General features: G+C 33.5%; 1 protein-coding gene across 1 annotated transcript; it reads right to left on the bottom strand.

Moving 5' to 3' along the window:
- Positions 1 to 14985: 14985 nt before the first annotated feature.
- On the bottom strand, positions 14986 to 18907 carry LOC124930451 (flavonoid 3'-monooxygenase-like). The gene is made up of 5 exons (XM_047470792.1): positions 18737 to 18907; positions 18446 to 18634; positions 17777 to 18108; positions 15812 to 16730; positions 14986 to 15622 (listed from the first exon to the last, which is right to left on the bottom strand). The coding sequence occupies exons 1-5, from the start codon at positions 18905 to 18907 to the stop codon at positions 15002 to 15004; spliced, it is 2232 nt and encodes a 743-aa protein (XP_047326748.1). The 3' UTR covers positions 14986 to 15001.
- Positions 18908 to 26602: the final 7695 nt, after the last annotated feature.

Genomic DNA, 26602 nt, shown 5'->3' with positions numbered 1-26602 from the left:
TAATGCTAAGACGTTTTACAAATTGTTGGATGATTCGAAACTCCCATTGTATTAAGGTTCTCGCATTTCTAAAGCCTCATCTCTTCTTAAACTTATTCACATAAAGAATGTAGGTCAGTGGACAAACACGTCATTTAATTTTTTGTTGAGTTTATTGAAGGAGGAAATACTACGAGTTCATAATCAGCTACCAAATTCGTATTATGAGTGCAAGAAATTCATTACAGACATGGGTCTATCGTACGAACAAATTGATGCATGTAAGAATGATTGCATGCTTTTTCGTAAAGAGGATAAGGATTTGCAGCAATGTAAATTTTACGGGCTTTTTAGATGGAATATCAATAAATATAGTGGTGCAATTTGAACGAAGGTGAATGGCAAGTTTATACCCAATAAGGTGCTGCGGTATTTTCCATTAAAACCGAGGTTGCAAAGATTATATATGTGTTCCAAAAAAAAGGATAATTTTTATGATTGATGATTGTGGTTTTTAGAATATATTAATAGTTTTGAAAAATGGATAATTATTATTATTGTTTATATAGGTACAAATTTGAAATATTAAAAAAATAAATATAAAAAACATTTATGTTATTTAGTAAGGGTTTTAACATAAGAAAACTGTTACTAATGTGACTTCATCTATAATGGTTTAACAAATAGGAAAACCGTTACTAAAACTCGCTTAACAACAGTAATAGTTTTCGAAAAGCGTTATTGAAACACTTTTAACAACCGTAACAATTTTCGTATATACAAAATTGTTACTAATGTACTTTATCTGTAACGGTTTAACCTCGGCTAAAACCGTTACTGTTGTTAAGCGAGTTTCAGTAACGGTTTTCGAACACCATTACTGATACCAGAGAACTATCAGTAACACTCGTTTTTGTAACGAATGTTAACGGTTTTATTCGTCGTTACGGAAAATTATCAGTGACTGCTTTTGAGGCTTTCAGTAACGGTTTTCGCCCTTACTAATATCCTTTTTTCTACTATGAAACAAACTATACTATGAAACAAACTAAGAGGGAAGATGTAAATAAAAAAAATCAATAGAAAAAATATATTTGTAAGCGGTAAGAAACATCATGAGAAAGAAGGTATGGATAATAAGAGTTCTAAGTCTATGATAAGGCTAAAGAAAATGTGAAGTTTATGACTTCCCATATAAAGAATCATACTAAAATAGTGAAGTAGCCTATGTTGAAAAGGGATGGGATTTGTGGAGATTTTTGCTATCCCCATTGATTTGTCTAATTGTGAGTGTGAATCATAGATTTATGATATTATTTTCAAATGAAAGTTGCTATTTGGCCACTAACAGATAATTTGTGGAAAGGCGTTGTTGTGCAACAATCATGCATGCAATGTTGAATATATAAAGATGTCCATATCAAGATAGAAGATGATAGATTATCGCAATACCATGATTCTACATTAAGTAAATTATATCCCTAAACTGAAGAAAAATTTAAGTTTTTGGAACGTTGGGTCAATATATTTATGCTTGTAAGGAAAAAGAGAGCACCTTATTAGTGAATAATGTTACTTTGATTTTTGTGAAAGGAGTAAAGAAAAAAAAATGTATTCTCTAAAAGGTAACTCACAAGTATTTTTAACTATTATCTTAGAGATTACTCAAGAAGTCAAGATAAATCAAAGATTTGGCATCTGATATTTGGCCTCAAAGGCTTTAGCATTTGAAGCTTGGATAAAAAAAGTTCTTGGTGCAAAAAATTTAAGTCATGGTAATGTAATTTATAGCTTGGATAAAAAAAGTTCTTGGTGCAAAAATTTTAAGTCATAGTAATGTAATTTATTCATTAATAACTTTTTGAGAAGGTCGTGGAAAATTAAACACAAAAGCCATTTAAAAATTCAAATATTTGAAAACTTTGGTGGAGAATCAAGTAAATAAGAAGATTAAGAAGACGAGGACTTGCAAAGAACTTCAACTAAAAACATTATTTTAGAGATAAATTGATTTTCAAGACGGTGTGAAATCTTTTATAAGCTCTTGGATTTACTCATGGTTTGAGTATAAACAAAATTGTGTCATTTCCGTTGAATATTTAATTAGGATGAGTTGTTCTTTTCAGGGAAATTAAAATCATGTTAATTCTAACTCTTCAATTCTTGGTTCTTTTAGGTCTTGAGAAAGGATTTTGCATCCTTAGGTCTACAAGATAGTTCTTCTGTATATTACTACACTATTCTCAACTTTCAAGATACAGATTATTTAATTTGTACTTAGATCGTTTTTTTTTATCAAAGTTTAATCTACTGGTACGGTGGTCAGCATGATACTGTTACGACTTGAATTGTAACTAGTGTTTTGAGTTCTTGATTTCAAGAATTGAGTTCTTGATCTCTAGGACCGGGTGGAAAATATATAAACAAAAAGTAGTGGAAGAATTTTGTAGTGGAGAATTTGAGATTAGGGGAAAAGAAGAATCAATGGTGAGAAAAAAATACTGCTGGTCTATACCAAACAGACCAAAATAAATAATCAAAACATAAAATATAATTGGGGTGAAGAACTTTCACAAGTAATTTCATATATTCATTATTTCATCGTTGGGTCCTTGGGGAAGAGGGATCAACCTTTTATAGGTGTTTTCTTGCCCTACAATATTCAGGATTATTGTTGTAACAACTTAACAGAATTCAGTTGGTAAAATAACAGAAAAAGAAAACAAAACGGAATATTAAAAAAAACCGAAATCTAACCCAAGTCCACACTAGGACCGTGGCATTTATTTCTGTACCGTAGCAGATACCTGTTATCCTAAACTCCAATTAAATTAGACCATTCTTAATTATAATCAGATATAAAATATTTGTTTTTAAACATAAAATATTGATGTGCGTAAATAAGACATTTTATCACTTAAACTAAACTCGTGGGTTCTACTCAAATCTTGAATTAATGGATAGTATTGGTCACTCATAAATTAAGACATGCAAAAAAAAGAAAAGTCTAGCCGATAATTGTATTAGTTTTATCTAGAATTTTCAATAAAACAACAGGAATCCTCTATAGGATACTTTTGATTCTTTTTTGTCAATAGTCTATAGCACTAGATATTTTTTTTTTTTTTTTTTGAGAAAAACGACTTAGCATAATTTTATTAAAAATTCCCAAAAATGGAAAAAAAAATCATGAGTTTAAGAGATCATTCTAGACAAGCCTATAATGATTTTGAAGTCGTAACATTCTGAATAAAAGCTTAAAAGCTAAAAACGTAAATGAATTATCTAATTACATTGTTTTCAATTCTAGTGAGTTTAAAAAACGGTAAATTCCAGTTCCTACAGATATTCCAGTTCTGCTATGTGCTTGGAAATCTTGTCCACGTTCCCGCGAGGGAGCTGCAATCCGATACAATATCTTTCCATAACTCTTCAACGCTCCTGCGGGTTCTGCCATATATCCTTGCATTTCGTTCTTTCCAAATGTTATACACCACTGCTCCAAAGTCGCACTTGAACACGCTTCTTGCAAATCTATTTCCCTTGGCTTTGAATAGTGATACATTTTTGATTTCATTCCATTCGCTCGGGAAACTGATCAGCTTTAGGCTTGTATAGAATCTATCCCAAAACTCTGAAGCAATACAGCAGCTCCCGAATATGTGATCTATGGTTTCTTCATTTCCTCTACATAGAAATATAGAATATTATATATATATAAATATGGGATATATTATATATATGCATGCGGGGATAATAATGGTCCATTCGTACATGGTCAAATAAATTAAAAATTACTTTTATATAAGATTGTTTTTTAATTATAATCTATATTATTTTTTTAGTTACACTAGTAAAAAAGAGGTTTTTATCAAAGAAATAAATTTGTCGTCAATGAGAACATATACCGACGGGTGAACCACATCTGTCGGTATTGTAAAGAAATGCCGACAAATATAGTCTATATCTATCAGCTTTGATTACTTCCAATAAAATGGCCATTTTTTGAAGGGGAAATACTGAAAGATTTATACTAAATTTGTCGATTTTGAACCCTCCCAAAAAATAGAAAAACATTTCTATGTGTTGTGGTTTTCTGGAGGGGTATGCCAAAAGATTTAGACTAAATCTGTCAGTTTTGGCCCCTTCAAAAAAAGGAAAAAAAATACAAGTGTTGGGTTTTTCTGAAAGAGTAATGCCGAAAGATTTATACTAAATCTTTCATAATTGGCCCGTTCCAAAACACAGGAAAAATTCCAAGAGTTGGGGTTTTCTTGAAAGAGATATGCCGAAATTTTTTGACTAAATCTGTCGGTTTTCGCCACTTCCAAAAAAAGGGGTTTTTTCTAGAAAAGATATAACGAAAGATTTACACTAAATCTTTCGGTTTTGACCTTATTTATTTCATAAGTGGCTAATTTTATAAGTGTTAATTTTTGTTTGATTATAATTAAGGCTAGAGCCGAAAAAAATGGGTAAATCTGTCGGTTTTGGCACCATATACCGAAAGATTATCTCCAATTCTTTCGGTAATTGTCTTCTTAACTATTTTTTCCCTTTTCTAAGTGGTGTTTTGAGAATATGTTGATCTTGTTTAATTATGTAAACATATGAATTGTGTGTCAATTTCCAGAGATTGTAATTAAATTTACAAGTATAGGTTGTGTTTGATTATAATAGGATGTAAATGTTTGTGTTTGATTATAATTAAAATATGTATATATGGTTTGTATTTGTATGTGTATGGGTTTTATTTAATTTCTAAGTATAAGATTGTGTTTAGTTTCTTAAGGATAAAATATAATCAGGCTTAAATCTAATTAATTATTAAATTTGAAGGATTAAATACCGAAAGATTTAATCCAAATCTTTCGGTATTTAAGAGTAATGTCGAGAATTTCTCATATCTTTTGGTATTGACCCTTCTCAGCACATTGAGAATTTCTGGGTAAATAAGGTCCAAGCCGAAAGAATAGGGTAAATATATCGGTTTTAGCACCAAATACCAAAATATTATCTCCATTTCTCTCGGTAATTGTCTTCTTCACTAATTTCTTTTCCCTTTTCTAAGTGGTATTTTGGTTTCTAAGTATATAAATTTTGTTTAATAATCTAGGCATATGAATTTCTATGTAGATGACTTAATGTGATTCTTCCTTTTCCCTTGCCCATTGCCTACACTAGTAAACAATCCCGAGTCTTGACTATCTACAATTGTAACAGTCGCCTTGTGACGCAAATTACTCGAATGAAATAAAACATACCTAAGATCTTCCAGACATACATTTTGTATTGGCAGGGTTAACAAATGTTGTTGTAGAAGCAATTGTTTATAGAGTATAGTTGACAATTGGTAAGAAAATAGCTAGATTCTTGATTAGTATTAAAATCAATGATTAATTAATGTAGTATTTATTTAAGAATTTTAAAAAAATAATATTAAATATTATTATTTAAAATACAAATTATGATGAAGTCGCTGCCAAATGGAGAAACCGTCGCTTATACAGAACGTTTTATCTACTTATAAATAATTCTTTGTATTGGCGCTAATTTAAGCGTCGTTAAGGTATTACTCATAGCGTTTCCTACTACGACTGGATAATTGTCGGAAAATTAGTTCAACATGAAAATGTCTTTTAACTAGAAATCTATAAAATCTTGTAATTAAGATATGCATATAGTTTGTTATAATATTAAAGAATTATCACTAATAGAACCAATACAACACTTTTAAATTTAAAGGGTTAATAATGAGCATTACCATTGATTGGTGTAAAGATTAATCGTTATTATTAAGTTAATAACGATTGGTTTTAATTCCAATCGCTACTGCCTTACTAATAGCGATTGATTATTACATCAATCACTATTATACTATATATAACGTCGATTGTTTACAAAACTAATTGGTATACCCCCAATTAAAAAACCGTGAAAAAGAGACGTCAGGTTTTGCCTCGTTTTGGAAGCATTAGTTTTTTTGGAATAAAGGAGAGCTAGCATGACACCGATTGGTATAGCAAACAATCGGTGAAACCTCCTTCATAGCGATTGGATAAGTTACTAATTGGCGATACCTTAAGTCATATTACCAATTGGTACTTATACAATCGTTATTACCTATAAAATGCTAATTAACTCGAGTGCCTCCCCTACTCCCGATCTATCAAGCTCTTTCTTCCTCATGTGCGCTGACGTCCCCAAATCCGTCCAAGCTTCTGTCCAAGATCCGTCCAAGCTTACCTCAAGGATCCGTTCAAGCTTCTGGTAAGATCATTCTCCTTCCCTGCACATCTCGATTAACTAGATAGAAAGATACGTCCAAGATTCTTATTTTGCACATTGATTTTCGTTTAGGTTTTTTATTTTGAATGATGTCCTTCTCCATCTCCTGCACATATATGCCTCAAGTAGTATGTCTTATTCTCGCCACAATGGTTGAATTTAGTGTCATTTCAAATCATGCTCACAAGGTGTTTGATTAAATGCATTACTCTAAATTAAATCATTCTCAGAAGTTGTTTGGTTACATGCATTTTGTTGAATGTCTATAGCTTTAAACATGATTTAAATATGTGTTTTAATGGTTTAGGCATGATGATTTTTGAGTTGAATTGAAGTAGTTTAATGATTTGAGCGTCAATTTTATTAGTAGATGAATTACTTACTTAGTTATGTTTTTGTCTCAAATGGATAACTTCCACTAGATATGCAATAAGCTTGGTTTACATGGAATGCAAATTTAAGGAATTTTAGTTTTTGTTCTTGTTAAGGAATGAAAAAATGTATTCATAGACTATCACATTTTATTGATTAACATGTTATGTTATGACTATCACATTTTCTTCTATTGTCTTAATTTCATAAGTTGCTTCCATTAAAAGGAGAGAGAGAGTTTCGAAGTGACCTCTTATACTTGATTAATTTGATTCATTTAAATGTTAGTCTCTAAATTTTATATATTGAAGCTTCTAGAAAATTGAAGGAGAGAAAATACTACAAGATTAATATCCATTGTCTTTCTAGGCTATCTTTTCACTACAAACATCATCTTCCTCCAAGTAAGATATAAGTTTTTGATAGATATGAATTTTTGATAGATATGAATTTAGGGTTTTACATTGATTCAAGTTTTTATATATATGAATTTAGGTTTTGACATTGATTTAGGTTTTGATAGATATGGATTTTTGATAGATATTAATTTAGGTTATGATATGCCTTTTTTGATAGATATGCGTTTTTGATAGATATTGTTTTAGGTTATGATATGGATTTTTTTTGGAGAAAAACGACTTAGCGTTATTTCATTAAAAATTCCTAAAATGGGAAAAAAATCACGAGTTAAGAGATCATTTTAGACAGGCCTAGAATGATTTTGAAGTCGTAACATTCTAAATAAAAGTTAAAAAGCTAAAAACGTAAATGAATTATCTGATTACAATGTTTTCAATTCTAGTGAGTTTATAAAACGGTAAATTCCAGTTCCTACAGATATTCCAGTTCTACTCCGTGCTTGGAATTCTTGTCCACGTTCTCGCGAGGGCGCTGCAATCCGATACAATATCTTTCCATAACTCTTCAACGCTCCTGCGGGTTCTGCCATATACCCTTGCATTTCGTTCTTACCAAATATTATACACCACTTCTCCAAAGCCGCACTTGAACACGTTTGTTGCAAATCTATTTCCCTTGGCTTTGAGTAGTGCTGCATCTTTGATTTCATTTCATTCGCTTGGGAAACTAATCAACTCCAGGCTTCTATAGAATTTGTCCCAAAGCTCTGAAGCAATACAACAACTCCCTAATAGGTGATCTATAGTTTCTTCATTTCCTCTACATAGAAGACAGCTCGTGTCTGGGATGCTCATATACGTGCTGATACGATCATGAGTGCTGAGTCTTTCCCAAAAGGCGAATCATAGGATGAACTAGTGTCTAGGGATAATCTTCGTTGACCATACAAGAGGAGCCCATTCTACTTTCTGCGCTTTTTCCCGGGTTACCTCCCATATTTTCTTTGATACCAACTTCCCATTTTCCTCAGCTTTCCATTAATGAATATCCAGTTTGTCGTGTAGTTGTATGTTACTTATATGATCAAGTATCCTCTGTCCTTCTAGATTTCTTCTCAGGAGTGAGTCCCAATTCCCGTCTTTAATGTCTCTGATTTTTGCTTCTGTGCAATCCCTTCTGATGCGGGTATTTTGAAACTCTTCATTGTGGATGATAGGCTGGTTTTCGAACCAGGGGTCGTACTATAATAGAGTTCATTTCCCGTCCCCTAGCTGGATGTCAAAAAGATCTGCAATATCGCTTCTTAGTTACGAATCCTTTTTAGAGACCAGCTCATACCTTCATGAATTTTGCAGGTCTAGATGCTAGTTTCGTATTACATAAACCTCGTATGTACCCATTTGATCCATCGTGACTCCTGATTGCGCTCCAAAGCCACAAATGCTTGAAGGTGAGAGCCTTGTTCCACTCGATACAGTTCTACAAGCCGATGCCTCTCTCGTCCTTCAGTTTGTAGAGAGCAGTCCATTTGACTTTTTTCCTCCTCTTCCGCTACTTCCCTAGATAAAGTTCCTCATTAGTGTATCGAGCTCATTCATTACCTTCTTCGGAATGACTATTTTCTGCGCCTAGTAGCCTACTATGCCCCAAATATGGATTTTTGATAGATATGACTTTTTAATATGGATTTAGGTTTAGATATAGATATCCATGATAAAAGATCGACATCTTCCGAAATACATTCAAGGAGTCGATTTTTTTCTTAGTTTTGTTGTGAGTTCTGACCGAATTACCAACATGACATGTTCATGCGTTAAATGTGGTAATAAATATTATTTAGACAAACAAGGCATAAGGAAACATTTGATTTTGTATGGAATAATGAAGAGTTATACATTTTGGAATTGTCATGGAGGGAAAACAACGACGCGATGATAGGATTGATGTACAAATTGATAGTTGTTCTAATGTACAAACTAAAGAAGATAATTTGGAACAACTTCATACTAATACTATAGTGTATGTAAACTTGGAGCGCAATGATATTGATGGGAATGTTTGTATGAGAAATATCATAAACGATTTATATCCACGTGGTGTTGATGCATCAAGTGATGAAGGGGAAAATGAGGATGGGACAAATGAGGGTGCTAAAAAATTCTATAGACTCTTAAATAAATCTCATGAAGCGTTGTATGAAGGCTCCCAAATTTCAAAGGCATCAACATTATTAAAATTACTCTACCTCAAGAATGTTGGGCAATGGACAAATTCTTCATTTAACATGTTGTAAAAATTGTTAAAGGAATAAATATTGCACGTAAATTCTAATTTTTTCGATTCATATTATCATTGTAAGAAGTTTCTTACAAATGTTGGACTTTCTTATGAAAATATAAATGATTGTAAAAACAGTTGTATGTTGTATTGAAAAGATGACAAGATTTTGAATTCTTGTAATGTCTGTGAAGTTTCTCCGTAGAAAATTAAAGAATCAAGTGGAGAACCTAAGAAGAAAGCGAATGGTAAAACTATCCCCAATAAGGTGCTACATTACTTCCCACCAATATCGAGATTACAAAGATTATATATGTGTTCTAAAACTGCTCCTTTAATGACGTGACACAAAGATACAAGGGTTGATGATAAATTATTGCGACATCCCGCTGATTCTTTGGCATGGAAATTATTCGATGAAGATTATCCTAATTTTGTAATTGATCCTCGTAATGTAAGACTTTGTCTTTCAAGTGATGGATTTCAACTGTTTTCAAATGGAAAGACATCGTATAGCATTTGGCATGTGATCCTCATTCCTTATAACGTTCCTCTAACACTTTGTATAAACTCTTTTCATTTTATACTATCTATGTTAATTTTGGGTCTAGAGAGTCCAGGCGATGCAATTGATGTATTTTTACAGCTGTAAATTGATGAATTAAGTGAGTTATTGAGTATCAACATAGAAACTTATGACGTCTCAACATCTCATAAATTTAAATCACATTCTAGTTTAATATGGACAATAAACGACTTTCCTTCTTATGCAAACTTGTCTGGATGGAGTACAAAGGGAAAATTGGCATGCCCATCTTGTATTAAGAGTACTTTCTCCATGAGATAGACAAATGGTAAAAAGAAGTATTACATGTGTCATCAACAATTTCTCCCACCAAATCATAAATTTTGTAGACAAAATGAATTGTTCGATGGAACTATCGAATAAAGAAGTGTGTCTCAATTATTATTGGGACGTGAGATTCTTAGACAAGTACATGATTTTTAAAGGTAGAGTTCTCACTCGAGATCCCACTAGAAAGAATATTGTGAATCATCAAAATCGGGTGACAATTGGAATAAGATGAGTATTTTCTTTGAGTTACCTTATTAGAAAAATTTATTGCTGAGACATAATTTAAATGTGATGCATATTGAAAAAAAATATATGTGATAGTGTTCTTGGAACCGTCATGGATATAAAAAGAAATATCAAAGATAATTTAAAAACACGTTTAGATTTGGAGCTCATGAATATACGTCATCTTTTACATGCAGTTGATGTGAGGGGTGTTCTTCAATATCCATCCGGTCCTTATACATTGCCTAAAGAAAAAAATGAAGTTGTGTCAATTTTTTAAAGACATAAGAATGCCCGAATTATTTTACTTGAACATTGAAGGATCTATAAATGTCAAAGATTTAAAGATTTCCGGATTAAAAAGTCACGATTATCATATTTTACTAGAGTATCTTATTCCGCTTGCGACACACGGTTTACTTGAGGATGAGGTATATGAAGTTATTGTGGGTCTTTCAAAGTTATTTCAGTTTTTTTTTTCAAAATCACTATTGAAAACCGACTTAAAACAACTTCATAATAATATTGTTGTAACAATGTGCAAGTTAGAAAAAATATTTCTGCTCGGATTTTTTGACATTATAATACATTTTCCTTTTCATTTAGAAATAAAGTATTTTATTGTAGGGTCGGTTCAATATAGATGGATGTATCCGATTGAACAATATATGAGAATTTTGAAAAGATATGTTCAAAATAAATATCATCCTAAAGAATTAATTAGTAAGAGTTATCTGGCAATGAAAGTATCAGCTTGTGTGCTACGTATTTTCAATATTACTCAATGCACATGTCACACCAACCACTAAGTTTTCATGCCATATTTTCATCTGATGAGTAATTATCATGAGGGAGAACATACATTTACGAATCAGATGAACGGAATTAGCTCATTCATATGTGTTAAAAAATTGTGAAGAAGTGGAGCCATTTTATCGGTATGAATGTTTCAAGTTTTTTTTATATGTATGAATGTTATCAAAAAAATTAATTATGTGTTCAATTTTAATATGTAGCGAGTATATCCAAGAATGCTCAAGTGGTTGATGCGATCAAGAATATAAAAAATGGTTAAAAAAATAGAGTGAGTTAACTATTGTGAAATTTCTATAACAATTTCCTTAAAACGATTCTAAATATCTTTATCTGTAAATTTTAAAGGTTTCAACAACTCTCTGACAAAAGAAAAAAGAAGTATTATGCTACAAATGTTAGGAATTGTTCTCACACAACATGCATCAACTTTTATTTGATGTAAAGTAAATAAATATAATTTTACCACTAGAAGACATGACCTTAAATTGAAGATTAATAATAGTGGAATACTCGTGATTGGTTTTCATGGCACGAAAATCTGAAATTATTATGGTGTGCTTACAAATATAATTGAAATGCAATACCTTAGTGGTAAACGAATTGTTTTTTTCAAGTACATTTGGTATGATGTGCATTCCGGAGCTACAAGACTTCAAACTGATAAATATGGATTTTTTATCCTAAATTATCAAAGGGAGTTTGAATATCAAAATGAGCTATTTATATTAGTAACCCAAGTAAATTAAATATTTTATGCCAAAGACATTGGTAATAAACCGGGTTGGAATATTATAACAAAGACAAATCTTAAGCAATCAAATGTATAATATTATTATTGTTCGCTATCCATCACTATTGTTCACTATTGTTTAGATGTTGATGTTTAAATAATTCTTTTAGGTATAAATGGCACCTCTAAAGAGCTTTCAGCCATGATTTTTGCAGTCACAACTCAAGTTCCTTAGAAAAAAATTTTTGGATGACTCTTCATCGCATACTATAGTGGAGGATCTCCGTGAGGAGCAAAATCTTGTTGAGCCCACACGACCATCTACTAATGAGAGACCATCCACAGATGATGATGTGCAAAATCTAGATGAGCCCACACCATCGACTTATGAAGGCACAAATACAGTGTGTTCTAGCTCCCAAAGAATGCGAGGTAGCAACAAGAATTTTTAATTGGCCAAATTAATGGCTAATGGAGAAAAGGTGTGGGTCACATTCAACCCAATTGATAAAATGTCATTCTGAAAAAATAGGGGCATGTGGAGTCGACATTTGGGGGCCATTATTCGAGAGAATAATGTTATTCCACATTGCACAGTTCATTGAAGCCACCTCACCCCCACCACCTTACATACTCTATGATAGTTTGTTATCGTAAGTAAATCATTTTTAATAGATTTCCGTTTCAAATGAATCATTTGTTTCTTATAAATCATTTTATTTCAGGATAAATTTGTTTTAGATGTTATTGAGAGTTATGGAGTCGATGCCTTGAGACACATGAAGGCGATGTGGAAGGATTGAAGGTACGACATAAATGCCAATAAGATAAGGAAGCACAAAGGAAATGTGGAAACAATCAAGACGAATAAACCTAATGAAATGACCCAACAAGATTGGGAGTTGCTACTTGAAAACCATTATTTTACCGATAAATTTCAGGTTTCTTCTTTCAAATATTGTACATAATATAACATTTTTAATCTAACATTATATATATTAATTGTAGAAACGAAGCACTACCATCATAGAAAACAAAGAAAAAATCAAAATATGCACATCGTTCTAGTAGTAAATTATTTACATAGCTGTAGAAAGAAATGGTAAGACTTGTTTTTAACTTTATTTTCAAATGAATTAAAATTTAACTTACAATCTTAGGAAGTTCAAGAACGATCAATTCTAAGCTACAAAGATTTCTTTTAACGACTAGGACCAAAAATGATAAGATTGTTGATCATCGCATACTAGAGGTGGTAAGTATAAAATATGTTACTTTACATTTTATCTATTAAAGGTATTAACATATTTTATTGTAGGATAAATTAAGATATTTACGAGCTTAATGTCCTGACATTTCTGATGTTGATTTGGTTGAAAGAGTTTTTGGCCCTCAAGACAAGGAAAGATTATAGGGATGGGATCAATTTTAGCTTCCCAAGTTCGAGGGACAACACCTTCCAAAAAACAACTACGTCGAGACACTATGACAATGCAAAGAAGACTCAATGATATGAACGAGACGATGAGGGCTCAGAGGGACGTAGAGAAGGTCTAGAGGGTCGAGATAGAAAACAGGTTGAAGGCTGAAATGGAAGAGAGGATGAGGATGGAGAAGGCTGTAATGGAAGAGAGGATGAGGATGGAGAGAGCCGAGATGATGCGTCTTATGTCACATTTCATGTCCGGCGGTGGATCAATAGATTCTACATTCTTTACCCAATTTACTAATATTGGAGGTCATCATTGGGTCAAGGGTCATCAACAATTCCACCTATGCAGCCCCAACAACAAGACGACGATGATTTTGGGGAAGATTCGAATTAAGTAAGAACTTTTTTATGATTTTGGTTAGATTTCAAATGTTGTTATAGTACTTTAATTATGTGTTTGTGTTAAGAACTTCTTTTGTTATGATTTTGGTTAATGTTAGTGTAATACTTTGATTGTGTGTTTGTTTAATAACATTCGTTATTATTTTGGTTCAATTGAGGGTTGGTGTTTACGGTTTAATTATGGTTATGGTTTAATGTTCGGCTTTATATTAGGTATTGTAATATTATTAAAATTAATATTTTTAATTATATTAACATGTAACGATTGATTTAATAACCAGTCGCTACTACCCAAATATCCTATAGCAATTGATTAACAAACCAATTTCTACTTACCAATGAGACTATAGCGATTGGTTAAAGAACCAATCGCTATAAGGTTTGGGAAGTGGCGATTGGTAAATAAATCAATCGCTACATGATGTTGGGTAGTAGCGATTGATTATTAAACCAATCGTTATAAGGTTATAGCGATTGGACATCTACCAATTGTCGGTACCTATTAAGGTAACAACGAGAAGAATTCTACTAATTAAGAACGATTGGTATATGACCAATCAGTATTGGCTTATACTAATTGATAATGAGGTTAGTATCAATCGGTATAGGATATTATTTTACTAGTGTAACCTAAAGAAAATTTATTTCCTCACACCCTCTCACATGCATAAAAAAAAAGTGTTTTAATGGTCATAAATGCAAAGAGAACGTTGGTTTAATATAATAATTTATAATGAAAATTAATGTTAAGATAAGAGCCGGTTAGTTCGATTACTAAAAAAAATATTTCTCACTTAAAATAAATAATCATAATAATAATATTATGATAATATTGTTAGGATCACTACAACAAATTATACATTTGGCAAGGGTTGTAATAATAATAATAATAATATGATAATATTGTTAGGATCACTACAACAAATTATACATTTGGCAAGGGTTAAAATGACAATGATTTGAGGCTAGTAATAGTATTGGGAAAGGGAATATTTTCTTGAGGTTTAAGGAATGTCATTAAAATAGACATTCTTCTTATAAACTAACACGTAGTCAAATATGAATATTACTAAAAAAAAAAAAAAATATGTTGAAAATGTTAAGGTTGCATAAGTGGCATTATTAATTACATACAAAGGTAAAATGTAGAGAAAGAAAATTAGGAAAACAGATCATTGAAAAGTTTTTTGAACAATTTTCATTTCTTAGATTTTCTTCTTATTTAAATATGTTAAATTTTATTCCCTCACACATTGCTTTATAGCTACTCATATAAAGCTTGACCCAAAAGCCTAGGTGTTGGTATTGCCATAAGAGGCTTTTTCTTCTTTATTACAAATCCAAACTTCTCTTTTAAGTCTATCTTCTCTCCATCAGACTCTTTCCACTCGAAAGAGTGTAGGAGTGAGGCCAACAAGTATAAAAACATTCTTTCTGCTATTTCAATGCCCACACATATTCTTCTACCGGAGCCAAATGGTAAATAGTTAAAGTCATTTCCACTATAGTCATACTTAGAGTTCATAAATCTTTGAGGATCAAACTTGAGTGGATTCTCCCAAAATGAAGGGTCTCGATGTATGGCCCACACATTAATGAAAACACGAGTTCCCTTGAGGATGGTGTACCCACCAATGGTGCAAGACTCACTAGGGAGATGTGGGGCGAGAAGTGGCGCAGCAGGGTGTAACCTGAGTGTTTCCTTCATGACTGCATACAAATAAGGTAATTTGTGAATGTGTGATTCATCAACTATATTGTTTGTGCCTACCACAACTTCTAATTCTTGTTGTGCTTTCTTCATTATTTTGGGATCATTCATCATCTCAGCCAACGTGAATTCTATCATGTTTGATGTTGTTCCCGTCCCTGCGATAATCATATCCTGTGGAGAGAAAATAAAACTATAAATGCTCTCAACAAATTTATTAGCGAACTGTACCATGTTTCTTCATTAATTACCAACTCCGTTTTTTCTCAAACAAAGTCCATCAAAAGAATTCATTTCAATTTTGATCTGGTGGGATATATATTATGGTTAGGCTGTTATCATAGAAAGCTTATATATATTTACCATTAAAAGCGATTTAAGATGGATTGTGTTTAGAGGCCCTCCTCCCTTCCTCAAATTCAATAGACTTTGTAGAAAGTCCTTCTTATTATTATCATCCTCTCTCATTCGTTCATTTATCATTAATTCAAAAACATTATCCAATCTCTTCACCAATCTCTTCATATTTTTCTCTATACCTTGCAAGTCAAAATAAGCTAGACTTGGAATAAAATCTGATATATTTGGTACTCCCAACAGTCTCAAGAACTCTTCCACAAAGAGATGGAACTCAGTCCCTAGATTCCTTTCCAAGATCTCATTTCCACATTCTCCCCACAATATGGTGCTTATTGAATTCAACACCGCCGTGAACATCTCTTCCCCAACATCCACCTGCGACATCCTCCGGACCCAAAGGCTATTGACTATCTTTCGAACCTCCCTTCGCCGGATATGATAGAATGAATCCACCTTAGTTCGGCTAAGCATCTCTTGGAAGCATACTTTCCTTAGCATCCGCCACTCAGGCCCGTAAGGGCTCCACAAAATGTCAGAACCTCCATATAACCCAACATTACCAGCAATAGGGACGTCACGGTTGGCAAAGATGATGTCTTGCTCTTTGAGAACTTCTTGTGCCACCGAGGAATTGGAGATGACAACTGCAATTTTGTTTCCAAGTCGTAGGGAGAAGATTGGGCCATATGTCTTGGCCAAGTCAGTGAAGTAAGAGTGAACCTCGGGATTTAGGAAAGGGAGGTTCCCAAAAATGGGTAACCCCATCGGTCCTGGAGGCAGCGACAACGATTGTTTCTTTTGAGCATTTCTTGTGAACTTTTTAAGTACATGTTTTGTGCACCATATGAAGCTCAGGATGAAGATGAAAAAGTTTAATAATTCCATGAGAACTGGATGAAAGGAGATAGAATTATGTATGCAGCTGGAATGGAGACAAGACGAAGAAAATTTATAGGAAAAATAATACTCTTGTGTGGGATAAGGACAAGAAGAACTTTTAATATATATAGAGAAATATATGAAATATATATAATATTTACCGTCTAGAAATTGTGTCACAATCACTCGCTTGATTTGATATATATTTATTTTTTAATAATATGTTTAGGCTTAAGGTAAATATTTTACTCTTGTCTTTTTTTTTGGGGGGGAGAAAAAACGATTTATCGTAATTTAATTAAAAATTTCCAAAAAACGGGAAAAAACCACGAGTTTAAGAAATATGTTTAGACGTCTAACTTGCTTCTACATTATGACTTCTAGGTTGAATAGACGTCTATTAGACGCAGGAGTCTATTAGACGCAGACGTCTAATCACGCTTGTCTTACAGACAACTAGTCGTCTATTAGACATAGACGTCTAATTACGCATGAACATCACGCATTAGACGTGTGTCTGTTTAGACGTGAGCGTCTAACTATGCTTGTCTTATAGACGTCTAAGCATCTATTAGACTTGGACGTCTAACCTGCGTAGGTTTTCAACCAAGACAAATATCCAACATAGAATCATAGACTACATAAGCAAATATATGTCTAAATACTTGCTTTTTCTTTTAGACGTCCTCGTCTAATGGACCGATTAAAGCTTTCGTCTACGTGCATCTGTCTGAACATTTTAAAGATTAAATTTCTCTTCAATTTATGCATATTTAAAATAAATAAATGAGCAAATGATTTGAGGTCCTCAAGACCAAAAATAATTTTGGGGAAGAAAAACTTAGTCCATAGGAGTGACAAATGTGCCACTTGTTGATCTTCTAGAGCATGTTCTCAAAAGATTGTGATCCAAGTTTCCTCCATGCAGCTATCTTGTATCACCTACACAAAAATATATTTACAGCTTTTGGTACCCACATTCACTTGGGTCATCGATCAATCAGTCCCTTAGGGATCCATATTTGAGTTAATCTTATGGACTTTCCATTTTGTGTTGTGATTAGTGCGTATGATTTAGGCTTAGCAAACGTCTTCCTGTTAGTAGCCGATCCCTTAACCTTAGAGGATGATTTTTGTTTAAAACTGCTTGACTTCTTGCAAGGTTTTGATATGCCAGACTTGTTGGCTGCTACCTTTCTAGGTTTTAACCAGCCAAGAGTTGGCAGAAAATAAGTAATCTCATCCTTTAGGGTTAGATCCTCACAACTTTGATTAGTTCCATTATCAGTTAGACTCCCTTTGACAAAGCTTATTGGCTTAATCTTGTTCGTTGCTAAGTTTAACTTCTTATATGACTTGTCTGAGTCATTACTGTCAAATTCTAGACCAGATTTGCATACGGAAGACCTTAACAGACTAATCTAATATTTGTCAGCTTCTCCAAACCTTGTTCAAGAACTGACAATGTAAGTTAGTCGTTGGTTTTCATAAGAAAGAGTTTGAATCTTTTCCTTGAGAGTCTCATTCTCAGATGAGAGCTCATCCATGTTATTTTAAAAAACTTTTGGTTCGGAAGTTTGAGAAAATTTGTTCATCATTTACAGATTTTGACCTTGTTTCATTTTGAGATTCAGATAACTTTCTGTACTCCATGACTATGTCATTGAGTGCAGTGACTAAGTCATCTCATGAAAATTCTTCTGAAGAGAAATCAAATACCTCAGAATCTTCCTCTTCTCTTTCCATGAAGCAAACAACCTCTACATCATCACTATCATTGGATGATGAGTCATCTGAGTTGCTTTGCATCCACATAGCCTTGCTGTCAGCCGCCATGAGGACCTTCAACTCATTTTCGTTGTCTTTCTTCTTCTCATCACGTTTTGGCTTTTTGCACTCCGAGTTGTAATTACCTATTACACCACAGTTAAAATATTTCACGTTAGCCTTAGATTTATTCATATCATCATTGTTATTGTTTGAAGAGTTTGAGTTAGAATTGATCTTCTTCATGAATATTCCGAATTTCTTCACGACAAGAGTCATCACATCGCTGTAAAGCTGTTGGGCAGCCGTCTTTACTTCAGTGGTCATTGGTGGCTCCTTAGAAGTCATCAAGGCCTTGGTTATGATGGTGGATATGGGGTGCTCCCCGTCAATCATAGAGTTCAACTCGAACTCATAGGCCTTGAGATCGGCAAACAAGTCGAAGAGCTCCATCTTATTGAGGTCTTTGGACTCCCTCATCGTCATAGTCTTGATGTCCCACTCCCTTGGCAAAGCTCGCATGGCCTTTATAGAAATCTCTATGTTGTTGTAGGTCTTGCTCAGAATAGATAGGGTGGTAACAATTTGGATGAATCTTGCATCAAACTTAGACATCGTCTCTCTAGGACGCATCTTAAAGTTGTCGAACTACTGAGTGGCAACCGTAATCTTGTATTCTTTGGTTTGCTCGTTGCCTTCACAGAGTTGAGTGAGTCTTTCTCAATCTTCTTTCACAGACTCGCAAGATATGACGTAGTTGAACATGCTATCGTCATGAGATCTGTATAAGATATTCATGGAAAAGTTGTCGAGGTTGTTCTTCCTCTTGTCTTTAATTGTCCACTCAGATATATCTTTCTCTATCTTGATATGACCTTCTGTGACAACACTCAACATGTCATCATCTATGGATGCAAGATGAGCACGAACTCTCTTATTCCACACGATGTAGTTTTCTTTCGAAAACATAGGAATCTTGGAGGAGCTGGCATCTTTAGTCATGATTCGGGTTCTTGTTGCTTGAGAATAGAAAATGAGGCTCTAATACCACTTGTTAAGATTAGTACTACCAATAGAGACTAGGGTCTGAATATTGTTAACAGCTAATACACTTCAGTTCGATTTTAACTCTGTTAGAAGTTAAATATGTTTCTATTCTTCATAAATCCTTCAAACTCCTGAAAAGGTTTCAAGTGCGGAAGTGTTCGTCGGATTTGAAGCTTTGAACCAATGAAAGATGAATGATAGAAAGTAAAGAACATAGGGAGTTGTTTATGGATGTTCAGAGCAAACCCTTCTGCGTCACCCCTTCTTCCACAACCGAAAGAATATCCACTAAATACTTTGAACCAAATATAACTTACTGAGCTAGTTAAATCTCTGTTGAACGGAACAACTTCTATTCAACTTACAATATTCTCAATAATATTCTCACAGCTAGACAATAATTGATTCTTTCTCTTTTGAACTTAAAAAATGTAAGAAATTAGTCAGTGAAAGAGTAAACTTGTGAATTTAGTAAATTGACAAGGTAACAAGTGATTCGTCCGTTGTCCTTGGGCATATATTTGTAGTATAAGGACACCAACGGACACGTGGCAAGCGTCCATTGGAAGGCCTCCCATAATATCAAAAATATGCAGACTCTGAGAAACATTGACTGTGACCGTACGGAACTGGTAGTGCGCCAAATATCCTTTTGAAATTTTCTTGTACTGGACAAACCGTTGGAAAGATATTTGCGTACGTGGCGTTCGTTCATTGGATACAATTAGTATGCTTGTCAAAGTGCACAATAGTGAGTGGAGCAATAGTAGCAGACATCTAGTTGATCGTGGTTAGACATATGCTAACTTCAAACGGCTGCTGAAGCGAGGCATTAGACGTGCTCCATTAGATCAAGTCTAAGGGAGTTAAACGTCTACGTTTAAATGCGCGTTCCATTAGACCATCAAATCTAATGGAGTTAGACGTCCTCGTCACACTATGTATTCCATTAGACTACCAAGTTTAATGGAGTTAGACTACAACGTCTAACTACGTATCACATTAGACTATCAAATCTAATGGAGTTAGACGTCCACGTCTAACTACGTTTCCTATTAGACTAACAATTCTAATGGAGTTAGACGTCCACGTCTAACTACGAATCACATTAGACTATCAAGTCTAATGAAGTTAGACGTTCTCGTCTAACTACGAATCCCATTAGATTATCAAGTCTAATGGAGTTAGACGTCAATGTCTAACTTCGCATCACAATAGACTACCACGTCTAATAGAGTTAGACTTCAACGTCTAACTTCGCATCCTATTAGACTCTCACGTATAATAGAGTTAGACTTCAATGTCTAACTTCTCATCTCATTAGACTACCACGTCTAATGTAGTTAGACTTCAAAGTCTAACTTCGTCTAATTAGCCTGCTTAGACTACATCTAAGTTAGCATAGTCTAATGCACCTGCATAAAAACAAATGGACAATTTAACTTTATTCACAACTAAACATCTTCAAAATTCCGTTCTAAACATCATCAAGATTCTGTTCAAAACATCATTGAAATTATGTTGTTCAATGTTTCAAACCTTTTGTTTGTTTCTAAGTTAATTACTTCTCACTTAATTAACATTTTTCTTTACTTTGTTTTTATTTTTCCCAACAGATATAGACTTATTCTTCGATGTCACCATTGTAAAATGCTGATTTGACATCCAAGTGGTGAATCTCTCATTCATGGTGAGTTGTGATGACAAGAATTAGGCTGACTGTAGGTTAAAGTTTTTTTATTAATTTTAAGTGTATCAGAAAGACTGAGTTGTGTTATTGATTATGTGTATAGTCAAAGTGAAGAAAACCGAAACAGGAAACAGTCCGGTAGTTGATCAAATTTGGTATTTGATCAACTTCAGTTTTGGAGAAGCGTGTTCGGTTTTCTATTCGGCTTCAGTTTTGGAGAAGCGTGTTTGGTTTTCTTTTCAGCTTTGGTTTTGGAGAAGCGCGTTTGGTTTTCTATTCGGCTTAGGTTTTGGAGAAGCGCGTTCGGTTTTCTATTCGTCTTCAGTTTTGGAGAAGCACGTTCGGCTTTCTATTCGACTTCGGTTTTGAAGAAGCCCGTTCGGTTTTCTATTCGACTTCGGTTTTGCATAAGCGCTTTCGGTATTCTGTTCGGCTCGGTTCTTGCAGAAGCGTTTCCGGTAGTTTAATCGGCTCAGCTTTCGGTAAGTGCTTCCGATTTTTCCAAAACTTCGGTTTATACAAAGAACTTCCGGTATTTTAACTAGTTCAGTTTTATATAAAGCACTTCCGGTATTTAAATAGTTTGGTTTTATACAAAGCGCTTCCGGTATTTAACCAGTTCAGTTTTATACAAAGCGCTTCTAGTTCGGTTTTATACAAATCGCTTTCGGTTCTTGATCAAATTCGGTATTTGATCAAGAATCTATTATTAGCAGTCTGACACAACAGCTGAGTTAAACCTATAGAAGACTCCCACGGGCTAAACTAATTCAAACTTCAGGTGATGTACGTTCTCAGTACGCCACGATCCCTTAATGAATATTCAGTGCACTACCGTCATCTAGTACATCCATGATCAAAAGCATATTCTCTGATGTACTACCATGGCACACATTCAACCGATATAGAACACGTGTCAGTGGAAGCAAATTTGTCCGTTGAGGTGTTATCTATTTAAGAAGAAGTTGGAAGACAATTTGCACCTACCTTTTCACTATAGTTTTTCACGAATCGTAAGCATTTTTGTGTGAACTTTCTATCAAGCGCTAAAGCTCTCAAGTTCTAAGAGTTTAGAAGTTTGCTAGATCATAAAGTTGTATTACATATTGTTCTTTTTTTGTGAGTTTTCAGTATTGTAAGTTGACAGAATATGTTCTGATCAACAGAGTATTGTGTGTTAGAAGTTCGGAAACAGGAATTGTCTAAGTCATGGTTGTCCGACCGGATTTGTGTAAGTTTTGTATTCAAACCAAATCTTTTAGTGAATATCATTCTCAAGGTTGATAAGAAGGGTGACGTAGGAGAGTTTATATTCTCAAGCAATCATATATCATCATGTCTTTTGTTAACAACCTCCCATGTTCTGCAATGAAGAGTATGATGATTTTAAGATTCGCATGCAAGTGCATCTAGCCTCCCAAGACGACGACATGTGGTATGTTATTACAAATGGTCCGATAATGATCTACAAAACCAGTTCATCCACCACTACTGTTGATGATGTTTCTCACCTTGTTGAAGGACACCCACGGTCAAATCTTCTTCATGGACATGTGACACGCACCCATAGGATGGTCAACTAAAGGTGCTCCTCCTCTTGGTCTTCAGATCTGCAAAGTCTCTCCTTGTGCACTTTGAGACGATCGTCGATCTCCTCGACGGTCATATTCTTGAGGTTACCAAATTGCTCGATCGTTGTAACGATCTGCATGTATGTTTATGGTAAGGCTCTTAGAAATTTCTTGACGACAAAGATCTCCTCCACCTTCACTCCCAACGGACGAATACCAGTCACGATGAATGTCAATTTTATGGAGAAATTATCCACTTATTCCCCATTCTTCACGCGAATCACTTCGAATTATGTCTTCAAGGTTTGCACTTTAGCCTCCTTGACTCTGTCCACTCCAACATGCATTGTCTTTAGCGTCTCCCACACTAGCTTGGCGTAATCTTTTTCAGACACCATGAGAAGGACGTCATCAGGGAGTACTTGATAGATGGTGGCTATCACGGTTTCACACACTCCTTTTGCTTGTAAGTTTACCCGCATCTTCAATGCCCACACCGAGTAGTTACTCTTCATGAGTAACAGATAGGAGAGCGTCACAATACCTTCTCTTCCAATCTTTATTGTCGCTGCATCTCTAGTTGATCTTGTCGACGACATGTTCTTCAATCTAGCTCTAATACCAAATGTTGACTTTGACTATTGGATCTTCTAAGAACAGCTATGAAGATATGAAACTCTGAGAAATAGATATTTACTAAAGAGGAAAAAGTCTAGAGAATCTTAACTGTTCTATTATCAACCTTTACAAACAACCCTTAAAAATGAGTAATTAGCCTAGAAACCTTAAATTATTTATAAGCCCAAGCCTATTCATAATTAAATAAGCCCTAATTGTATAAAAGACTATAAAGGCCTAAAACTTTTAATTTTTTGACAATCAAAGTCCAACTATGGTTTACATTTTTTTGGGGGTGATTTTGATATTTGTTTTGCAGTCATGAACAAAATCAGAATTTAAAGCTACAAATGTGGTCGTCGTAACAGCAACCCCAATCTGATTCTCATCAAAACAAATGTAAACCATATTTGGGTTTGGGCGTCTCTCATAGGTTAATTTGTTAGAGAAAGTGATTATGAATTGACATTGTCAATTAATTAGTGATTTAGAATTGATAGTGTCAATAATTAGCGAGTTCTATTTCTGCGTTAATAGGTAGGAACTTGTCTAAATTATTCAAATGGGAAATCATAGTACTATTTATCTTCTTTGTGAAAGATGATGGGGAGGACAATTGCATTACTTAGAAGCCTAAATCCAACCATTGGTCATCCTTGTCTTCTAATCAAATGGTTGGTAAGAGCTTGTTTTCAAGTATCCTTTTAAATTGCGGTTAATGAGGACAAAAGTATGAGTTTTGGAAGACACTTGGCTAACCATTTTAAAAACCTTAATTTCAAATAACCTTTAAGAATATTATGATAGGGTAAAGGTAATAAAAAAAAAGTTTCATCCACCCCAACCCTCTCCCTATATATTTATTAATAAACCTTCAAATAGCTTTGATACTGGATCACATCAGTAACATACAACTCAGAGACAGACCCAACGTTCATGAATGGAATGGAGAAGACAATGGGAAGCTGGTCTCAAAGAGAATATAGGAGTTAATCCGATAAAAAGCGCATAAAGTAGAATGAGCTCCTCTCGTATGGTCAACCAAGATCATTATTCGACACCAGTTCATCCTATGGCTTGCCTTCTGGGAAAGACTCAACACTCGTTACCGTATTAGAAAGTAAATTATCATCTAGGATGTGAGTTGTCCTTTATGCAACGGAAGTGAAGAAGCCAATGATCACCCGTTTGGGAGCTGTAATATGGCATTAGAAATTTGGGACCGATTTTCTAAAAGCCTGAAGCTGATCAGTTTCCTAAAAGAATGGAAAGAAATCAAAGAAGCAACACTACTCAAAGACAAAGGAAACAGTTTCGCAACAAATGTATTCAAGTGCGGCTTTGGAGCAGTAGTTTACAACATTTGACAGGAACGTAACGCGAGAGACTATGGCAGAACCCACAGAAGTGTTGAAGAATTATGGAGAGACATAGTCTCGGATTGTGACGCACTTGCGGGAACGTGGAGAAAAGTTCCAGGTATGGAGCATAATTAAAATATCAGCAGGAATTGGAATTTACCGTTTCCTAATATTATTATAAACGAAAATATTGTAATCAGATAGTTTAGTTATATTTTTGCTTTTATTCAGAATGATACGACTTCAAAATCATTTTAGGTCTATCTAGAATAATCTCTTAAATTCGTGATTTTATTCCGTTTTTGGAAATTTTAATGAAATAACGCTAAGTTGTTTTTTCAAAAAAAATAGCTTTGATACTTCACTCCCATCAGGCAATACTTATGATCGCAGATCGGATTGGATTAATGTTAAATATATATATATATATATATATATATATATATATATATATATATATATATATATATATATATATATTAGCTCTGTTATGTCGGTTATATTCTTAGATCTTTGTAACTAGTTCATAATTGATTTACAATATATCAATTATGATGTGTTTATGATACACTAATATCAGGAGGAAATATTAAATAAAACATCTATATCTTTTTCTTATACAATCTTGAAATAAAAAAATAATATTACCATAAAAAAAAATTAGATATTTTATTATAATAATACAACTAATAAAATATAGTGACAATATTATGAAGGCTGCTTGATAGTTTTATAAAGATATTAATGTTGACATAGTGGAAATTTATTTAAAATTACAATTAAACACTTTAAAAACGAAGTATTTGTCTTGAAAACTTCTATTTCTTGTGAGTTGTGAGCGTAAGTTTTATTTGTGAGAAAATTATTGAATTACTTATATAACATTTTTAATATTAAAAATAGAAAAGTCTCTTGTGCATTAAAAGTGAATGCAGGTCTGTTTTGGCTAAACACTGTAAATGGTATGTTTGCTTTATTTAGTTGATTTTCTTCAATTTCTGCAATTATTTGGTGTTGTTTTTGTTTGCATTGAAGGATACTTCATCTCTTGATATCCTAATAAGTAGTACCATACGTGATTGTTCTAGAGGAGAATAAAGTTAAGAGTTTAGATGATCCTTAGATGGCTTTAAACAAATTTTAAGGAGGTTTTCAAAAGTAATATAGTTGTACTTCTTGTTGGTATCAATGGCTATCAAGTTTGAAGTGGAAGAAATACGAGAAATCAGTGTACATGAAACAATCCAAGATAATAGATTGTAAACAAGAAATCAATACAAAAAAATATATTTGCAAGAGGTAAACAACATCGTGAGAAAGAAGGTAAGGATAATAAAAGTTCTAAGATTATGTTTTTTTTTGGAAAACCGCTTATTGCTCTTTTAAAAATAAAACCCCCAAAAATGGGAAAAAGAACATGAGTTCTTTATCAAACTAGACAAACCCTAGTTTGGTTTTAAAAAGAAAAACATTAGTAATTAAACAAATGAATACAAATAATCACATAAACTACAAACAACACAAGTCAACTAACTTGCCTTTTCTGGGAATTTCTTCACTTAGTATTCTACGAGAGGAAATGAGCAAATTAGAAGAAGTAGAATTGATAGATGTCTGGTAATGAGAACTGGATTAACTAATTTCCGAGAAGTCAACTTCACGTTCTGAATCTGGGTATATCTGATCACTGCCCGATTAAATTGTTCTGGGAAAAAGGATCAAAAGACCCTTTAAATTTTTTAATTTATGGATGGAAAAAGACAAACTCAAGGGTATTCTCAAAAGCGTATGATCTACAGATGTCAGGGGATCCAACATGTACAAGGTTTCTGAGAAGCTTAAGCTCCTAAAGAATCATCTT

The sequence above is a fragment of the Impatiens glandulifera genome, chromosome 3 (assembly GCF_907164915.1).
Source record: "Impatiens glandulifera chromosome 3, dImpGla2.1, whole genome shotgun sequence".
Classification (NCBI taxonomy): Eukaryota; Viridiplantae; Streptophyta; class Magnoliopsida; order Ericales; family Balsaminaceae; genus Impatiens; species Impatiens glandulifera.
Note: the sequence above shows the minus strand (reverse complement) of the source record. Positions and strands in the feature narration are given on the sequence as shown.

Bases quoted from the DNA above. Each gene is read 5' to 3' on its own strand.
- LOC124930451 (XM_047470792.1), bottom strand. From the start codon at position 18,907: ATGGAGCTCTTCGACTTGTTTGCCGATCTCAAGGCCTATGAGTTCGAG. The intron at 16,731-17,776 runs GTTTGCTAAGCC...TCTCCATTCCAG, and splicing joins TCGGCTACTAACAGGAAGAC to CTGCATACATAATTCTATCT. The intron at 15,623-15,811 runs GTAAATATATAT...TTCTCTCCACAG, and splicing joins ATCTTAAATCGCTTTTAATG to GATATGATTATCGCAGGGAC.